The sequence below is a fragment of the Diabrotica undecimpunctata genome, chromosome 1, assembly GCF_040954645.1.
Source record: "Diabrotica undecimpunctata isolate CICGRU chromosome 1, icDiaUnde3, whole genome shotgun sequence".
Classification (NCBI taxonomy): domain Eukaryota; kingdom Metazoa; phylum Arthropoda; class Insecta; order Coleoptera; family Chrysomelidae; genus Diabrotica; species Diabrotica undecimpunctata.
This window is the reverse complement of record NC_092803.1, coordinates 192,323,606-192,343,210: the sequence shown is the minus strand read 5'-3', so window position 1 is coordinate 192,343,210 and position 19,605 is coordinate 192,323,606. Positions and strand designations below refer to the sequence as shown.

The 19,605-nt window shown below is 34.6% G+C and overlaps 1 protein-coding gene across 1 annotated transcript in view; it reads left to right on the top strand.

Moving 5' to 3' along the window:
* LOC140432804 (major facilitator superfamily domain-containing protein 6-like) overlaps window positions 1–19,605 on the top strand; it is a 59,014-nt gene that overhangs the window by 25,417 nt on the left and 13,992 nt on the right. The window contains exons 2-3 of the mRNA XM_072520922.1: window positions 392–678; window positions 4,891–5,102. Of these exons, the coding sequence (XP_072377023.1) occupies window positions 392–678; window positions 4,891–5,102 (499 nt within the window). The remainder of the gene's footprint in view (window positions 1–391; window positions 679–4,890; window positions 5,103–19,605) is intronic.

Below are 19,605 nucleotides of genomic sequence, written 5' to 3'. Positions count from 1 at the left end.
GCAGACCATCATACATGACGTTGGCAACAAGAAGAGTGGAATATCTTGAGCAGTGGACGATCGCGGTTGAATAATAAGTAAAACAGGATTATTATTAACATTGCTGGTGTGAAGTTGGGTTGCAGATTTAAAAAAAAAGTTTGGTAAATGAAATTTGTTAAAACGAGTGTCTGAGGCCAAAAATTATTATAATAGCTAAAAAAATATTCAGGCAGTAATACTAAACGGTTCCTTCCATATTATTTATGTAAAAAATTAAGTACAACATTGTATTTAAATATTAATATGTACTTTATATTGTTAGGTAAAAAGTTGCATATTTGAAATATAAACATTAAGTATTGGAAATTTAGTAAAACTTCATAATACAAAACTGTTTTTATTATTTTAGCTACATCGTCGCTTGTCCCTTACCTCACCATTCACATGCAGAGCATCGGTCTTTCGATGGAACAGATCGCCATCATTTACCTGTGCTTGCCATTCACCACATTCCTTGCGCCTCCGGCAACAGGTTACTTAGTGGACAAATTTGGCAAGTATAAGCCTGTAGTTATTGGATGTTTTATTCTTACGGCAATATTGCATCACTCTCTGTTGTTCATGCCCCATCAAGAAACACCTGGAACCGTGCCAAGTGGATATATTATTAGACATCCAAAGAAGATGTACGTTGAGGTAAGATAAGATATATTTTACCATATTTATTAATTAATTAGGAATGACTACAATAAATCTATCCTTTCCTAGAGCTTTGTCATAATTTAGTGGCCCCAAAATAATAGTACATGTGTGTGATAAACTTAGTTTTTGAATTTTTTTTTAAAAGCACCCTTGGAGGGTGCTTAAAATAAATAGTAACCATTTAATATGGGATTAAACGCTGAACTTTCAAACGGAATAGTTCGTGAGTATATTTTAAATCGACAAAAGGCGCTACACTACGTCATATTAGTCCAGGATATGATCAGAATTCTTTTTATATGCATGGATTTGCACGTATTTTATTTTTAGAGTAAGTAGAAAATAGCTTCAAGAATAAAATCGTTTCTACGGTAATATGTGCTTCTCCTCTGCTGCTGATTTGTGTTTTACCATTACGCTAAACTTAATATTAACAAAGTTTTGGCTACTCGAAATTAAGCTTTTATTCATTTAACACCAAAATCCAAACATATGTCGTTGAAAAACCAAAAAACGGTAAGTTTTTCATAAAAAAACACATATTAAATAAAAAACGTTTAAGTTCGGCTATCTCCTCCTAAAGTCCTAACCTCACCTCCGAGAAGTGTGATCCGGATCACACGGGTAAACCCCGGTAAACCTGAACAACCCTACTGGAGACTGGGTAACCAACACCAGTGGAAGGTAGGATCAGGGCTGACGAGGAAGTTAAAAATCGTTTTCCTAAAAGGGGGTTGGGCATGATGCTAACTCCCTCATCCCATAAAACCTATTGTTACAAAATCTTGAGATAGAAAAGCCGGACTGAATTCAAGATGACGACCCACGCACCGAACTAGGGACAATGATTTAAAGATCAGTACTTGGAATGTAAGAATGCTGTATAGGACAGCGGGACTGAAGCTGCTACAAGATTAACTCCTAAAATATAGAATAGACATTGCAGCCATTTAAGAGATGAGATGGACAGGAACCGGCATTATGCAGAAAAAAGATATATATTACAGCTGCAACCCGAACCGACATGAGTTCGGAACCGCGTTCCTAGTATCAAAGAAAATCAAAAATTTTATTATTGGTTTTAAAGCCATTAATGATCGGTTTTGCATCCTTCGAATAAAAGGACAATTTTTCAACATATGCCTGATCAACGTGCACGCGCCAACCGAGGCAAAAGACGAAGAAATTAAAGATCTATTCTACTAAGACCTCGAAAGAGCATATGATAACTGTGCCAAAAACGATATTAAAATATTCATTGGAGACATGAACGCCCAAATAAGAAAAGAGATATGCTACCAAGGTTATATTGGTAAAAACAGCCTTCACGACGTTACTAATGACAATGGTTTAAGGCTTATTAGTATGGCAGCTCTCAAAGATTAATCTGTGGAAAGTACATGTTTTAATCATAAGAATATCCATAAAGCAACTTGGATATCACCAAATGGGCACACCACAAATCAAAATGACCATGTTATAATTGACAGAAGGCACTTTACAAACCTAATGGATGTCAAAAGTTACAGAGGCACAAATATTGACTCAGACCACTTCATGGTAGGGGCCAAGTTACGACAAAGAATTTTCAATGCCAAGAAAGAAAGGGGCACTAGACAAGTAAAATATAATTTACATATGATTCACGTGATACACATTCATGATTTCATGAATTTATATATGCTAAAAAATGAAAACAAAGAGAAACAGTTCCAGTCACATATAAAAAACCCTAGAACACACCTGGGCAGTCGACCAGTCAAGCACAGGAATGTGGAATAACTGCAAGGAGGCTCTGAAATTAGCAGTCGAAAGCACATTGTGAATATCCCGAACCCAAGAAAGAAACGACTGGTTCGACAAAGACTGCAAAAAAATAACAGATGAGAAGAACGAGGCATTTAGGACCATGCAAAAACGGAAAACTAGGACAACAATAGATAGATACAAAAACTGAAGGAGAGAGGAAAAACTCATACACCAAAAAAAGAAACAAGACTCGGAAAATGACATATTAGAATGGCTCGAAAGGCATATGAGTCACGGAGAAACAAGAAAATTCTATCATCAAATAAATATTATTAGAAAAAAATTCAAACCGAGAATCATGGCATTCTTTACTTCGATTAATGTTATCTCAATCTGTTCTTCATTCTGATTTTGTTGTTGTTCCTGTTCTGTGTCTATCTCTATGAAATCTGGGCGGTTTTATGTGAGTAATTCTTTATAGTAGTCTTTCCACTCTTTTTCTGATATGTATTGTATTTGGACCTTTTCGTTGTTATTCTTCCTTAAAGATTTCAGTATTTTCCAGGATTCCGAATTCCTTGTTCCTCTTATGTTTTGTTCAATTTGTGCATATGTTTCTTCCCATTCTTCATTCTTTTCTTTTGCCCTTCTTCGTTTTACTTCTCTGTTTTTCTCTTTGTACTTATGTGTGTCTTCTGGGGATTGGGTGCTCATACTTTTTATATATAGAATTTTCTTCTCCTCAATACATTTTTTGGTTTCTTTGTTTATTTTTACTTTGTGTTGGGTATTTCTTTTCTTAAGTTTCCCCAAAGCTTCTAATGCCGTCTTTTTTATGCTGTGTTTGACGTGCTCGTACGTTTCTTTGACGTTTCTGAAACCGAAATCCTGTAACTTTTGGTCCAGTCTTCTCTGGTATAGGTCCCTTATGCATTCCTCTTGAAGTAAATTTATGTTGAACTTCATTTCTTCTTCTTTTTGATCATTTTCTACTTGGTCTTCTTCGTATTCTTTCTTCCTTCTAGTTTGGGTGTTCAACGTGTAGGGAAACCCCATTTGTGAAATTATTAATCGGTGGTCAGTGCCACATTCGGCTCCTCTCTATACTCGTGTATCTCTAATTTTGATAGTACTACTTTTACTGACAATTATGTAATCGATAATGGATCTGATGTTTCTCGTTGTTTGTACATACGTGTATTTATGTATGTCCTTATGTCTGAAAAAGCCTTTAGTAATTTTCAGATTGTTCAGTTCGCACAGGTCAATTAGTCTTTCTCCATTATCGTTTGTCATATCTTCTCCAAAACGGCCTATCGTTTGGTGGTAAAGATATTACAACTACAATTAAATGAAACAGCCTGCAATGAGCAGGACATGTAGCCCGGGCCCCTGAATCGAACATGATAAAAAAGATTCTAACAGCGCAACCCGTGAGAATGAGAAGACGGGGTAGACCAAAGCTGAGGTGGATGGACGGGGTTACACAAGATGCCGAGAAGATTGGAGTCGGCAACTGGAAAATACAAGAAAGGGACAGAACAGAATGGCGTAGAAAGCTTAAGAAGGTCGAGGCCCTCTAAGGGCTGCAGCACCAAGATAATGATGATGATACAGTTCAGCTATATCGCATTCAACTCAGGAACGTATAAGTGATTTTGATCGATGTATATTTAACAATATTTCCCCGAACATATTTGTTTGATTAACAATATTCTGCAAAAAAACATCGGTTACAAATAACTTGTAAGCGTCTATAGAATTTTTTATTTCGTTAAGGTTACAATGTAATATAGGCGTATCTTGATATTGTTTCAACTTACCAGCTTCATTGTCACTCTCATCTATAGCATTCCACTCGTTTTCATCATCATTTTCAGATTCTTTTCTGATTCATTTTTTCCCTTTTGTATACATAAAACGTTGCAAAGGAAAGAGTTATAATAGATTTATGTATAAGAAACAAAAAACTTCCTAACATGAAGGACAAACAAAATTCCAAAAAAGCACTGATACTTGTTTAAGAAGTATTCGACAGCAATGGACTGGAACAGAGATATGTGAGGAGTGACCCACTTGTGGAGATCTATGTAGAGCATTATCTTGCAGTTAAAAAACACGTTTTGTTATCACCAACCACGTAGATTATACACAAAGCTTAACAAAGATAAACGAACAAGAAATCAAATAGATTACATCCTACTAATGATGTCATTCTTACCAAAGAACCTCATAGATAAGATAAAACAGTTAAGTCTAAGCCAAAATGTAGAAAGAGGTACTCCATACGACGCCCAGATGGGAATTTTTTTAATGCTTTAGTTTACCAGGCACTCTAGGGCTTAGGTAATATAGAAAGAGTCTCCAAAAGTTCAATCCAGAAGCCGTATGGCTAAAATCTGATTAATATATATTCACAATTCTGCTCTAGACTGACATTATGTTTTTATTTTTTAGGTGTGGTGGAGTCCTTGTCCAAGCAGGGAATGCCCAGATGATGAAGAACTAGATATAGCTCTCGAATTTTGTATGGACCATTGTCTATTAAAAGAAGCTAAACTATTAAAGAACAAGAAATTAATTAAAACAAATCTAACGAAGAAACCTTGCAAGGATGAGGACCCTGGAGATAAAGATGACCTAAATTTTCATATAAAAAAGAAACAGAGGTATGAAGTGTGTGCATTTTTTAGTTGAATAATTTTAAAATATTTTTTATATGAACACGGTAAGTGTAAGTTTATTATAGACATTTAAAGACTGCAGCTCACATGTCTACATGCAGTGTGACCCATGTAGCATATCGATAAAGGCATAGACGGATAAGAACAAGAAAATTTCCCCAGAGGAAATTTGTCCCCAATATATATATATATATATATATATATATATATATATATATATATATATATATATATATATATATATATAATTATATATAATTATTAATATGTCATGACTCGTCACTGTTAAATTATCTAAATCTGAAAATTTTGGGGAATGCATATGTAGGTACTATAAATATGTCATCAGAACAAAACGTAAAGTCTATAAGCTCTCATCTTTTGAAGATATTCTCTTCGCCACATCACAATGTCGTCTCTATCTAGTAAAAGAGCGTTTCTTCCCCTACGTTTGTATTGAAAATTAAGTTTTCCAATATTCGGTAAAATGTGGTTTTCGAAAAATTTGGCAAATCAGGGTCATAGTTCACCATCTTTAAAACCTTATCAACGGTGGGTATTTCGTTGCTCATAAAAAAATTATGAACCAGTCTTCTAATTTTGGCATTTTTGTCAAAATCATCAATTTTGTCAAACTTCTTTTTCCGGGTCAGATATACTTTTGGTCCAGCGAACTGATGATTCGTTTTGTATTCCTTTATCACCGTAAACATACTTCTATCACAAACTCCAACTTTATTAGCCACTTTTTTCACAGTATCTTCAACCACTAACCCAGGATTTTCTTGTTTTTCACATTTAAAAACATTTAAAATGATTTCTTCAACGCTAAGAGGGCTTCTTTTACTTCGTTTTCGAGGAGGACTCCATGTATTTTTAACCAATTCATCAGCAGAATCAGTGAATGACATTTTTGGTTTCAATATCAGTTATTGAAATACGTGGTTATTGTTACAGTAATCACAATCACGTATAGATAGGGTCGTTATACAAATAAAAATATATACTTAAATAGTTTTAAATCGCACAACAAATAATTGCTAATTCAACATTAACAGCATAAATATAATTGATTGTCCTTTGACCATCAAGATATCTAAAAATATACTCACAAATCGATTCAAATTACAAAATTTCAATACCGAAATATAATACCTACTTAAATCGTGTCCGAACCTGTATGAGTTCCGACGACGTCGGCAGTAACGAAATAAAGATGGACTTTTCGGTTAATTTTTAAATATTCTTGAAGAACTGTTACTTGCATATATGCATAAAATATTCATTAATTTTATGAATCGGATTATTTTTTTGCTTACTATGTAGTCAGTAATAAAAATAATTTATATACTATGCAATAAACACTAATAGTTGAGAAAATAAAAAAATTAATAAAGTGTCATAATTATACTGTTACTTATCGGAACGAGTAGACTCATTTGGAACATCTTTAACAATCATCTGTTAAATTTATCTTTGTTTATACACCCTGCATCGCTTAATGAAAGTAGGTATAGATGTCACACTGTACAAGCTGGCATACGAATATCACTGCGAAAATCTTGTCATTAATAATCTTATCAAAAATTTCTTAGTAAAATAAAGTTAGGTCTCAGACTCGAAACAGGTAATAAACGCGAATGCGGCTAAACTTACAATTTGGAACATGCACCTACCTGCTAGGATAGCAGGTAGATACTCTTTTACGTCCTTGATAGAAGATAGATCTACTTCAGGGATACAACTCTGTCCACGTGAGCCATAATTATCTCAAAATCTCCTGATACCTAGGAGAAATTATGTGCAATACCCATACTCCCATCTAATTACCAAAGTTTTCCTTCCCATATTCTACTCTGATGTCGGACAGCGGCGTCACAAGTACTAAGATAGAGCATAAGGGTAATGATCCTGGATCGGTGTCTTATTGGATGCTACAATTTTTAAATTAACCGAACAATTACCGGTATAAGTAATCCCCACTTGTTGGTGGAACAACCCCAACGGCTACGGGTGAAAGAACCAACACGTGGTAGAGCACTTCATTGCCCTAGAGCTGAGAAATTAACAACGAATGCAAAAGAGCTAAATTAGTCAGTGGTATTGAGATGTGGAAAGCCACGGGATAACTCACACATTAAAGATCCATATGGATATTCCTAGTAAAACTCATCATGGACTCACTAGTCTATAATTTACTTTCTGATCATGGTGCTCGGAATCCAAGATATGGCAGGGGAGGACAATCAAGTTTAGACGATAGGACCTCCCAGGTAGCCATTGGAATTCCATTGGAACATGAAACGCAAAAAGTGAATACCGATCTAGCAGACTAGATAACACTATGTCGAAAGTGTACAGAATTAAAATTAACATACTGGGTAATTAATGTAACACCAGAAATAGAACAATGTATTATTCCAGCAACAACAACTCCAATCACAGGCTGGGAGTTGGCATTATAGTTGATAAGAATTATCAAAAATATGTTTGTAACTTTGTTCCCTACTCTGATCGAGTATTGATCCTGTCTCTCAACTTTATTTAAAACTTAAAATAAATATAATCCAAGTATATGTACCCACTGCAGATAAGAATGAAGACACCTTAGAGAACTGTTATGAACAAATTGGCAATGTTTTAAAGCTGACTAAAAGACATGATATAAATACTATATTGGGAGATTTGAACGCTAAAGTGGCCCAAGGAGAAGTGGAGAATTTTGTGGGGTGATATGTACTCGGGGAGAGGAACGAGCATGACGATCGGCTGGTTGATTTTTGTATTAATGAGGAACTGAAATAATATTGACTATCAAAAGAAGAAAACTTGAGTACTTAGGCAATGTTATAAGAGGGCAAAAATGCTTATTATTGCAGCTTATTATGCAAGGCAAAATTCGAGAAAAGCGAAATATGGGAAGACGAAGAATATCGTGGCTTAGTAACTTGAGGGAATGGTGTGAATGCAATAGTGCAGAACTATTTAGAGCGGCAGTCAACAGGGTTAGCATAGCCATGATGATTTCCAATCTTCGACAGAAGATGGAACTTAAATAAGAAGAAGACCTACCTGCTCAAACCACCCAAATACCTAAGGTCTTGGAAATATTATCACACTATTATAATGACGACAATAGTATTTTAAGAAATTTTATTAATAAATGTTTAAAAACTGTCCAAGTTATCACCATCGTTGATAATAATTACTTTTCAACTAATAGCCCAGTTACAGTTATGCTGTTGACCTGGAGCCTGAAACGTAAAAAGAGTATATTTTATAATACATCAGTGTACAACATTTAATTTTATTTCGACAATAAATTTAATCCGACGATATGTCAGTTTTCAAGTGTCCAGTTCGTCATACTGCAGAACTGTTTTTAATTATTCCGACAGTTTATCGCTATAAATAAAAATTCCGGGGTGACAGATTATCACAAAAAGGTCATATTTAAATGGCGTTCGAATGCTGTATATGTCTGTATAAGTACCTAAACTCTACACGCTTCCGTTGATATACAGTCAGTGGCGATCAGATACTTATTTTTCAGGGAGTTTGGAGTCGAATTAGCTGCAGGGGAATATTTAATTTAAACAAAACAATATAGAATATTTTAAAATTTATGTATAGATATTGTTTGGATTTCTATTATTCACTGATGTTTATAATTTCACTAACTGTTATGTACCTAATGAATAATATTTATTATATAATGAATAATAGAGTATTCGAGACATAATGTAGTTATTCAAAGAGAATGGTCTAGATGAAAAACTCGAAATTGAGGTCACCTAAATCTACAGTTGAAAAATTTTTAAAATAACAGATATATTTGTATATAAATAAACAATTACAAAAGCCAATTAGAAGAGTCACTTAAACTTATACATATAAAATCCATTAGATTCAGAATACCTACCCTACACCGATCACTCCAGAAGTTTCAACTTAAACGTGGCAAGGAACTTGGCACAAATGACATACCACCTGAGTTCCTGATCCATCTTCTTCTTAACATGCCATACACCAAAGTGCGTAGGCGACTATCTCATTACTAGAATTCTGTTCTTAGCCGCGTGACACAGCTCGCCTGTATTATGTATTCCTGTCCATTCTTTAATATTCCTTAACCAGGATAATTGTTTGCGGCCGGCTCCTCTCCTACCTTCGATCTTCCCTTGTAGGATTAACTGTGGTATTTCATATTTTGCTCCTCTCAATATGTGCCCAAGGTAACCAATCTTGCGTTTTTTAATTAATTCAAAGAGTTCTCTTTCCACGCCGGCTCTCTTAAGGACGTCATCGTTTCGAACTCTATCCACCCAAGGTATGCGCATCATTCTTCTCAATGACCACATTTCAAATGCTTCAAGTTTGTTGATAGAGGTTTTTTTCAAAGTCCACGTTTCCATGCCATAAATCAAGATTACCATATGTAGCACTTGACCATTCTGTAGCGTATTTCGAAATTTAGGTTTTGATTACATAGGAGCGGTCTGAATTTCACAAAAGCTTGTCTTGCCATTTGTATTCGGGTTTTTATCTCTTGTTGTGGATCCGATTGGTCATTGATTGTGGTGCCAAGGTATTTATGATATTTATATTTATATATATATATATATATATATATATATATATATATATATATATATATATATTTATATCCTGATCCATACTTGATTTAAATATATGACAATTTAAAGCAAAATTAACTTGATTCCTTACAATCTTTTGATTTTTGTCTTGAGGTGTTTGATATCCATGTCATTTAGTGTACCTAATCCGTAGCCTTTAGTGATATAAGCTACCTTTTCTTTGTCGATTTTTTCATTAAAGTCGCACAATATACTACTACTCAAAAAAGGATCTCCAGAAGAAATTGAAAATTATCGCCCTATTTCTATTATTCCCATTCTTGGTAAAATTTTTGAAAGTATTTTGAATAACCGCTTAATAGAGTACATAGAAAAGTACAAAATACTTCATTGTAATCAATATGGTTTCAGAAAAAAATGCAGCACTACTCAAGCAATTCAGGAAATTGTAAGGGAAGTAGTTGATGGCCTAGACAGAGGTCATTTCGTGTCTTTAACATTGTGTGACTTATCTAAGGCTTTTGATTGTGTCTCACACACTTTACTTTTAGACAAAATGCACAAATATGGCATAAGGGGAAATGCTCTTAATTTATTTCGAACGTATTTAATAAACAGAAAACAGGCCGTTTTTTTAAATAATAACTACTCCAATTTTCACAATGTTGAACATGGAGTTCCCCAAGGGTCTATATTAGGACCTACATTTTTTCTTCTTTATCTCAACGATATATTTCATTATACCCACCCCTTAAGCTGTATATGTTTTGCAGATGATACAACCGTTATTAGTACCGACCAGAATCAATATAATTTAAATAACAAAATAGGAAACGATGTGCTTAAAATTAAAAACTGGTTTACACGTAATAAACTAAAACTAAACGAGGATAAAAATCAAAATATAGTTTTCAGTTCAGATCGAAGACACATTTTTGGATATAGCATCAAATTGTTAGGGATTTTTATGGATGACAACTTAGATTGGGGCATCCATATAGACAACTTAAGTTCTAAACTCGCCAGTACAATATTTGTAATGCGTAACCTGGTTTATTTGGTACCTAAAAGTACCCTTAATGTGTTACTTTTCATTGTTTCATAGTCATATACAATATGGAATAGCTGTTTGGGGCAACTCTGGTCATGCCGACAGAATATTTAAATTACAAAAAAAGGTGGTGAGGATACTTGCTGGAGCGGATTTAAGGGATCATTGTAAACCATTATTTTTGAACATGGGTATTATGCCTCTACCTTCGCTTTATATGTATGCAACACTGTTGGAAATTCACGATAATAAAAATAAGTTTACTATAAACTCCCAATTACATGATCATCTAACAAGATCGAGGGATTTAATTAGGTCACAACGATTCAGACTATCAAAGAGCACAAAGAATTCAATTGATATTCACTTGTATTACTATCTGCCTAACGAAATAAAAATTCTGTCTCCACCACTGTTTAAAAATAGGATCAAAAAGCATTTTTTAACATATTGTTTTTACTCAAAGACAGAATACCTCAATACACCTTTATAACGTGTACCCAGTTTGGTCAGAATACTGTCGATTTACTATCTACATATCACATTGTATTATTGCTATTAAAATGTACTAAGTTTTATGTATTAGTTTATTTAGTCATCGATTCGGGAATATTCTTAATTATTTGCACATTTTTGTTACTCCCATATTTCAAAGATTTTTTATGTGACAGTTTAGGTTTGTTTTTTTTTTTTTTTTTTTGGTTAGAGATTTTTTTATCTTAAATTTTTAATTTTAATTCTGCTAATACTTACATATGTATATTACTTTAGCCAATATGGTTAAGTTAATTTTAAGTTTACGTTATTATATCTTTTATTGTATTTTTTATACGGACTTCAAACTTTATGTAAAGTGGTCAATAAACGTTCTATCTATCTATCTATCTATAACGTCGGTATGGTGTTTTGTGATATCACTTAAGTCGCACAATATAACGTCGGTATGGTGTTTTGTGATATCACTTATTTCTGCATCAAATTTTTCTCATATCATTCTCGTCTTTGTCTGCTGTAGGTGCATGTACTTGTATTAAATTGAGTATAATATTTTTACATTGAAGTTATAGTAGCGCTATCCTTTCGGAATAAGGGGTAAAGTTTACTAGAGATTCATCAATGTTTTTGTGCATGATAAATGCGACTCAATATTGTTGAGGATAGTTGTTTTCTCCTCCAGAGATAATATGGTTATAAATGTATAGTTTTTCTGTACCGGGTCATCTTACTTCGCTTAATTTTAATATTTCAATAGTATTCCTGCTCATTTCTTGAATTACATTATTGACGTTTCCTGATCTTAGTAGGCTTCGAATATTCTACGTTCCAATAATTATGGATTTTTCATTATAGTAAGTCCGGAGATTTTTCGCACCCCTGATTCATTTAAGAAGCGCCGGTACTATGAACCATTGTTGATTTTACTTTCCATGACAAGTTATTTTCTTAAGATCCATAAAGGATCTTTGATGCAGTAGTTTTTTCTTGCTTTCTGCATCCTGATCCTTCTGCACTTCAAAGCAACAGAGTGCACTTACTTCAGACTACTTTTCCACCTTCTTAAGGAAACTATTGATAGATTTAAAATTTATACCGATTGTGGAAAAGAAAGGTTGGATTTGTGAGGTTGAGCCGCGAATTAGATGCGACGACGGGGCTCTGAAGATACCTGACCTTGTCGCGCAACAGGATGAGCGGGTAATTGTCGTGGACGTTGCCGTCAGCTGGGAGGGTCCTGAACCCCAAAGTATAGCTGTCGCCAATAAAACGGCGCTGTACACAGAGCCTTGATTTCTTCAGACCATGTAGACCCAATATTCAGGGAAAACAATTTGCATGGCACCTTTAATCGTGGGAGCTCGCGGAACATGGTGTCAGTCGAATTCTCGTGTCATGAGAATTTTAATCCTTTGAAGGTTCGACGTCCGCAACTTTATCACTAAGGCCATTCAGGGTAGCATTCACATTTATAGTCATTTTATGAGTTCCTAACATAAATGACTTTCGCTTCGAGTGTTTGTATCGGCTTCTTTCCTATCATGGGGTCTACGTTCGTCTAGGTTAGGATTTTACCTCCTTGACAGATGTAGATGTTTGTGTTTGTCTTTCATGGTATTGTGAATGTCCCACTTTAATATTTTACTATTTTTAAACTTTTTTATATATTTTTATTATTCTATAGAGATAACTTTTATATAGTTATCATTTTAGATAACTTTTATATAGTTATCATTACTCATTTTTCTAAGACCCGCGATTGGCGTTGGCGACGTTAGTAAATGCAGAGGAGGTGGTAGACTCTCGTATCGATAATTAGTCTAGCCAAACATCGGGCCATAAAGAGCCATACGCTGCTGGTCTGTTACTTTCTGGATCGGAACGGGGAGGAACAGACCAGCAGGATTGGGTTGGTTTTCGGATGGCGAGGGTTTGGTTGCATGATGATCGTAGCCACACAGCCGGCATCGCCCGGCCTGCAAACTAAAAGAGGATATGGCTCCACTCTGATAGCCTGCAGACCAATGCAGTTATCCGCAGTGTGGCACGTGGAGCCATAAGTAAGAGTTGGGTGTCTTATGAGGACCAGGTATCAAAAACCATGTGCCGTCTATGACGTTCGATGTAGACATTTTGATGAAGGGTACTACCTCTATAACACAACCCTACATAATTATTTAAAAAAATTGAAAGTTCTTCTGAATAACATTGGGAGACAGACTAAGATATCTGACACACTATCTAGATGATCGTTTGATTCAAAGAGAATAACAGGAAACTGGATAGAAACTGCAGAAGATAGAGAATCTTAAAACGTATAAATAATACCTATGTTCAGCAACGAACAAAAATAGCTTAATATCGTTTAAAACTCTGGTTTATATTTTATGGTTGTTACGGCTAAGAAACAGCCATATGAAATCAAAATCAACGGGGAACTACTGAATGTAATTAGATAAGCGGACGATACAGTAATTCTGTCAGAAAATATTGAAGGCCTCCAAATTCTGCTTGATCGTATTCACAAAGTCTTCTTCTTCTTCTCCTTTTTAAGTAAACATGACTGTCTGTTTTTCAATGTGCCTTCAGTAAGTTGTCGTTCCATCGTTTACGTGGTCCTCCCACTGATCGCCTTTCTATTGGGGAACCATCTCTTGCCGTCTTTAGTACTCTATTTGTTGTCATTCGACTTATATGATCGTTCCATTCTACTTTTATAATTCTTACCTAGCATTTTGATGTTCTACACCTTGCATCTACGTCGTATATCTGTACTTATAGCTCTGACCAATAGTATTTTATTATAAAATTTTCTAAATGTGTTCATCACTGCTGTTTCTAACATGCTTTTTGCCCTCTTTATGTCAGGTCATGCTTCTGCCGCGTATGTCATTATTGTTCTGACGAAGTAACAGAGAAAATTGCCATTAGAATTAACTCATATCCAGGTTCAGAAACAAACTAAACATCCAGAGGCAGAGCTGGTAAATGGAGTCTAAGTTGAAATAGTTTACAAAATGTCATATTTGGAAACTGTTATAACGCAAAAACTAGATCCAGACGTATAAATAAAACAAAGAACAGCAATTACTAAAACTGCTTTTATAAAAATGAAGACATTTCTTTGCAATAATCATCTTAGTTTATACTAAGACAAAGAATGGTTAAGTGCTTTATTTGGTCTGTACTTTTGTATGGAGAAGAAGTGTTGGACACTCAAAGTATCAAATATAAACAGAATTGAAGGATTAGAAATGTGGATTTATAGACGAATGCTGAAGATACCTTTAACAGCAAGAAAAACTAGTGAGGAAGTATTAAGGAGGGTCAACAAAGATAGAGAATTGCTAAAGATTGTTAAACGCCAGAAAACGTCTTATCTGGGCCATATAGTGAAGAAAAATCGATATAGAAAACTACAACTGATCCTTAAAGGCAAAATAAAAGAACGTAGAGGTGTAGGTGTAGGAAGAAAATAGGTTTCTTGGTTAAAAAACATTCGTAAATGGACTGAGATATCAAATGCAGGACAATTATTCCATGTGGCAAAAGATTCAAAAGCCTTCGCAGTAGTGATCGCCAACGTTGGATAACTCTAATATGGCACGTAAAGAAGATTACACCGGTGTTGCCTTCTCTTAAAACTTATATAGCATCCATCGTATTACCTATTTTTGCTTTGTTGAAACAAAATTCAACTATTTATACGTTGAAATTTCATATATCTGATGTAATCATTGTAGTATATATATCTGAATAGTAATGTTCTCGAATTTCGAATTTAAAATTAAATTTCGAATAATCCATATTTCCAATTATTTTGTTTTTCCTTTTTGTTGTTTTCTGCCGTTTAGTCGGAGAAATTTAATATATTATTTTGAATAACTGCAGGTCCTGAGTAATAATTCACGCAGATTATTAATTCCACGGCATTCCGCATTTTACATATGTATGTAGATAGGATTGTTCCTTGAATATTAAGCATAATAATATTTGTCAATGATATTTGAAGCGGATGAAACTGCTAAGTAGGAAAAACATTTAAACAAATAGAGTTTTATATGACTAAATTACAATAAATATATAAAAAAATTAACATACAGAATTTTGAGTGTTTATTAATTCCTAGATTACGTTCAGTTCTGATCTTTGTTTTATTGAAAATTTACTGCATCCAAGATGGGGTGATTAACGGGAATGCGGTGTAGGTATACAATTTTACTTAGGTTACTTTAAATTTTATAATACAAACCTATACATTTTAGATAATTTGGAATATTAACAATACCTAAAAGTTTATTGATATTGTTCGGAATATTTAGCTTGTAAATGATGAACGCGTCATTTACAAAAGTTGACAGTCAATTAAAAAATATTTTACACTATCTGTTTCGTCACAAAGGACCCCACAACTCTACTGATGGCCTCGGTCAAATTAAACGAAAGTTCGGTCAATAACAGTTCTTAGTGTGTAGATTAAAAAAGTTAATGGGATCTAGGTCTCAAAAGCTATTATTTTAAAGGTACAGCCTTATGAAGATATTGGATTCAGGTGCTAGGTGTACGTCAAGCGCACTTGTTCACAGTCAAGTGAACAAAAATATTGATTTTTAAAGGACAAAGACATATTTTCTTGATGCTTATTTGCATGCTGAATATGAATCAGTGGTCAAAAATAGATGCATCGTATTTTAGTTTTCAGAAAACCACCAAAAAGTCTTCGAGCCAAGCGCACCAAGAAAACTGAGGAACAATCACACCACACGCTATTACACATGCAGAATACATACCTGACCTTATAGGCAATAGCACCAGCTATGGCACAAATAGATTTGATCCAATGGTTTGCACAATAAAGATTATTTAAATGGGTGATCTTCTAACACGATCTATTATTGTATTTTCCAATTTTAAGATTTATAGTGTCCATTTATGCAATATCTTTAAATTATTTGTCAATCCCATAAAAATGATTCGTCTTCTTCTTCTTCTTCTTTTTATATAGACATGACTCTGTCTGTTTTTCAATGTGCCTCCAGTAAGTTGTCATTCCATCGTTTGCGTGGTCTTCCTACTGCTCGTCTTTCTATTGGGGAACAGTCTCTTGCCGTCTTTACTACTATATTTGTTATCATTCGGCTTATATGGTCGTTCCATTCTACTCTTCTATTTCTTACCCAGTTTTTAATGTTCTCCATCTTGCATCTATATCGTATATCTGTACTTCTAGCTCTCTCCCATAGTGTCTTACCATCAATTTTTCATCTCTGCTGTTTCTAACATCCTTTTTGTTCTCTCTGTGTCAGGTCTTGTTTCTGCCGCGTATGTCATTATTGGTCTGATGACTGTTTTATAAATTCTGCCTTTCGTTTCTTTCCCGATATTTTTATTTCTCCATATTGTTTCGTTTAGACAGCCTGCGGCTCTGTTTGCTCTATTCATTTGATCTTTCACTTCGGTTTCGAGCTTTCCGTAGCTAGATAATGTGATGCCTAGATATTTAAACTTCATTACTTGTTCTAATATCTGACCAGCTCCAATTTACATCTTAGTAAATTTGCTGTTATAACCATGCATTTTGTCTTTGTTGGATAAATTAACATGTTAAATTTTCTGGCGGTTATATTAAATTGGTGCAGCATACGTTGTAAATCATCTTCACTTTGAGAGAGTAGTATTGCGTCGTCTGCATAGCAGATTATTTTAAGTTGTTCTTCTTTCATTTGGTATACTTTTTAGTTCTTACTTTTTGTATTATTTCATCCATAATCAGGTTGAACAGTAGAGGACTCAGGGAATCTCCCTGTCTTATCCCATTGCCAGCTTCAATAGGGTCGGTTAGTTCTTTTTTTACTTTTACTTTTATTGTGTTGTTTTGGAAGATATTTTCGATCGTTTTGATTATTCCTAGAGGTATGTCTCTTGCATTCAGTAAGTGGATAACGTCTTTTAATTTGATCCGGTCAAATGCCTTTTAAGGTCCACGAAACATAGATATTCCTATTTGTTGTATTCTAATGACTTCTCTTGCACTTGCCTCATTATAAATATAGCGTCGGTGCATGATCTTCCCGACCCAAAACCTTGTTGTTCTCCTGCTAGTGTTATAATAATGCAACATGCAAAAAAACTAAATGATTTTTACCGTTTTGCTGGTGCACTATTAAATACGTATCACCTGCCGATCTACATGGAAGGTGGTACAGCTGAAGATGCTCAAAAATTATTTACAAGATTAATTCCGAATGTTGTACAAGCTAGAGTTGAGACTGACAATCTGATTAGAAGAAATGGTTAATGGAGAAGGCTTCATAATGATGATTTTGCCAACTTTCCTGTTTTTGATTTAGAATACCTAAAATACCTTACGATATATTAGATTAAACTTGCACCGTCTTATAAACAAGATAAAATAATTGGATAAAGAGTGACAACGAAATTAGTAACAAAGAGTTTTAAGAGTTTTTATTATCTTTTATTTTGTGATATTGACAATTTATGTAACTTCAGTAAATTTTAACTGTTATTGGTATTTTCTAATTTTTCCTAAGCTTTAGCCACACAATTGTATATTATTCAGTGACAATATTTCTATTCTATTCTATTCAAGTGTCCAGGTATGCTTTTCATTGATAATTTTTTCTAGTAATTTACCCATGCACCATGTCAAACTTATATGTATATAGGACTAGAGGTTTAGACGTGGACTTTAAGGTTTAAGAAGTAAATATAACAAACGAATAATAGCCTTAGTCCAAATTGTGGCATATTGGTGTTGATGCCATATGACATTATATGTCTATAGCATTATTTTATGGCTGAATTGGGAAGTTGTTTCAGGAAAATAGACGGTATATTATTGAGTCCAGGACTAGTGTCCTTTAATCCTCAGAGTTAATCATTAAATTCGTAAAGTCAATCAAATTCATAATAAAACAGCATTTTGTTTTTTTTCGTCTTTATAGAGGGGGGTCTGGAATTTTCAAAAGACATCTTAGTCCAGCATGCCGCCTGACTGACCTTAGTGCAGGATTCGTTCTTCGTACTCCCGGCGATAGTTTTCGAGGTACTTTAAAATGCACTCTCGTCGCCAAGTCTACGCCGAACGCCTACCTGCTAAACCAGACATGGAAGCGAAATGGCCGCTGTAAGACCGGCATCACTTCCGAAGCACTACCTTCATTCATTCATTCTTCATTCTTCCACATTCACACTCCATTCATCAGCAAGAAGGCTCCCTGTCTCGTTACAGGTGCGGTGTAGAAGACCCTCATCGCTCCTAGTACGGCATCACTCCTAGATGGGCATTTCCTAATTCTCCACCGTCTGACACGCATTCTAACTTATACAGTCTGATCCACTTTTCAAGCTTCAACTCCCAGCATCTTTTACTCTTACCCTTGCCGTTGGTCCAGCTGTCTTTCTTTCTTTCCTTTTTTCTTCATCACTACATGGATATAGTTGTATATGCTAGTCCAACCTGATTTATTTTCAATCATTCTCTTAATAATTTCTCTCACTGTAACAAAATTCACACATGTCTCTCTTTCAATTTTGTTCCTTTCCACTCTCCATCTGTTGCAATCGAACATCGTATGTGTCACAGTGTCCGAGTGTCCACAGTATAGGCATTCATCTGTGTCAGCCTTTCCAAACCTAGAGAGGTAGGCCCTAAAACACCCGTGTCCTGTGAGCACCAGCCGCACTATTCGCAGCCTCCTGGACCACCTCCCGCACGTGTTTCCCTCATTTTCCATTCTGGTGCAATGTCGCGCCTAGGTACTTTGCTTGTTTCTTGTTAGACATGTTCCCGCACATTGTAATTCAACACTTTGTCTGTTCCTTTCCCCCTTCAGAATGATGGCTTCGGTTTTCTCTGCCGCAATTTGTTGACCAACAAGGCTAATTTTGGACGACATTGTATACAAAATTTCTATAACAGTCATGGGCTGAGGAAAATCTACATTTAATCTTTGAAGCGTATTTTTAGCATCAGTTTTTAGTAAATATATAGCTTGAAGTAACTAATGATCGGTCCATTTTTTTGTCTACAATGACTAATTGGTGACTCTAACCTTAGTCTCCTACAGGAAGAGTTACCTGTTCTTTTAAAAGGAATTCTTCAAGAGCTGAAACAACACTTACGGTTGTAACAATATTGACCTACCTATGTTGATGACGTTATAATTTAAATTTTAACAGCTGTGATCAAGAAATACACGAGGAACTTTTTGCCTAAATACGATAATCGATAAATCGAAAAGTTTATTCTTGTGTCACGTCTAAGGGAGGTCATTTTGAACATTTTTTATAGCTTTTCGTCTATTTTAAAAGTTGTATTAGT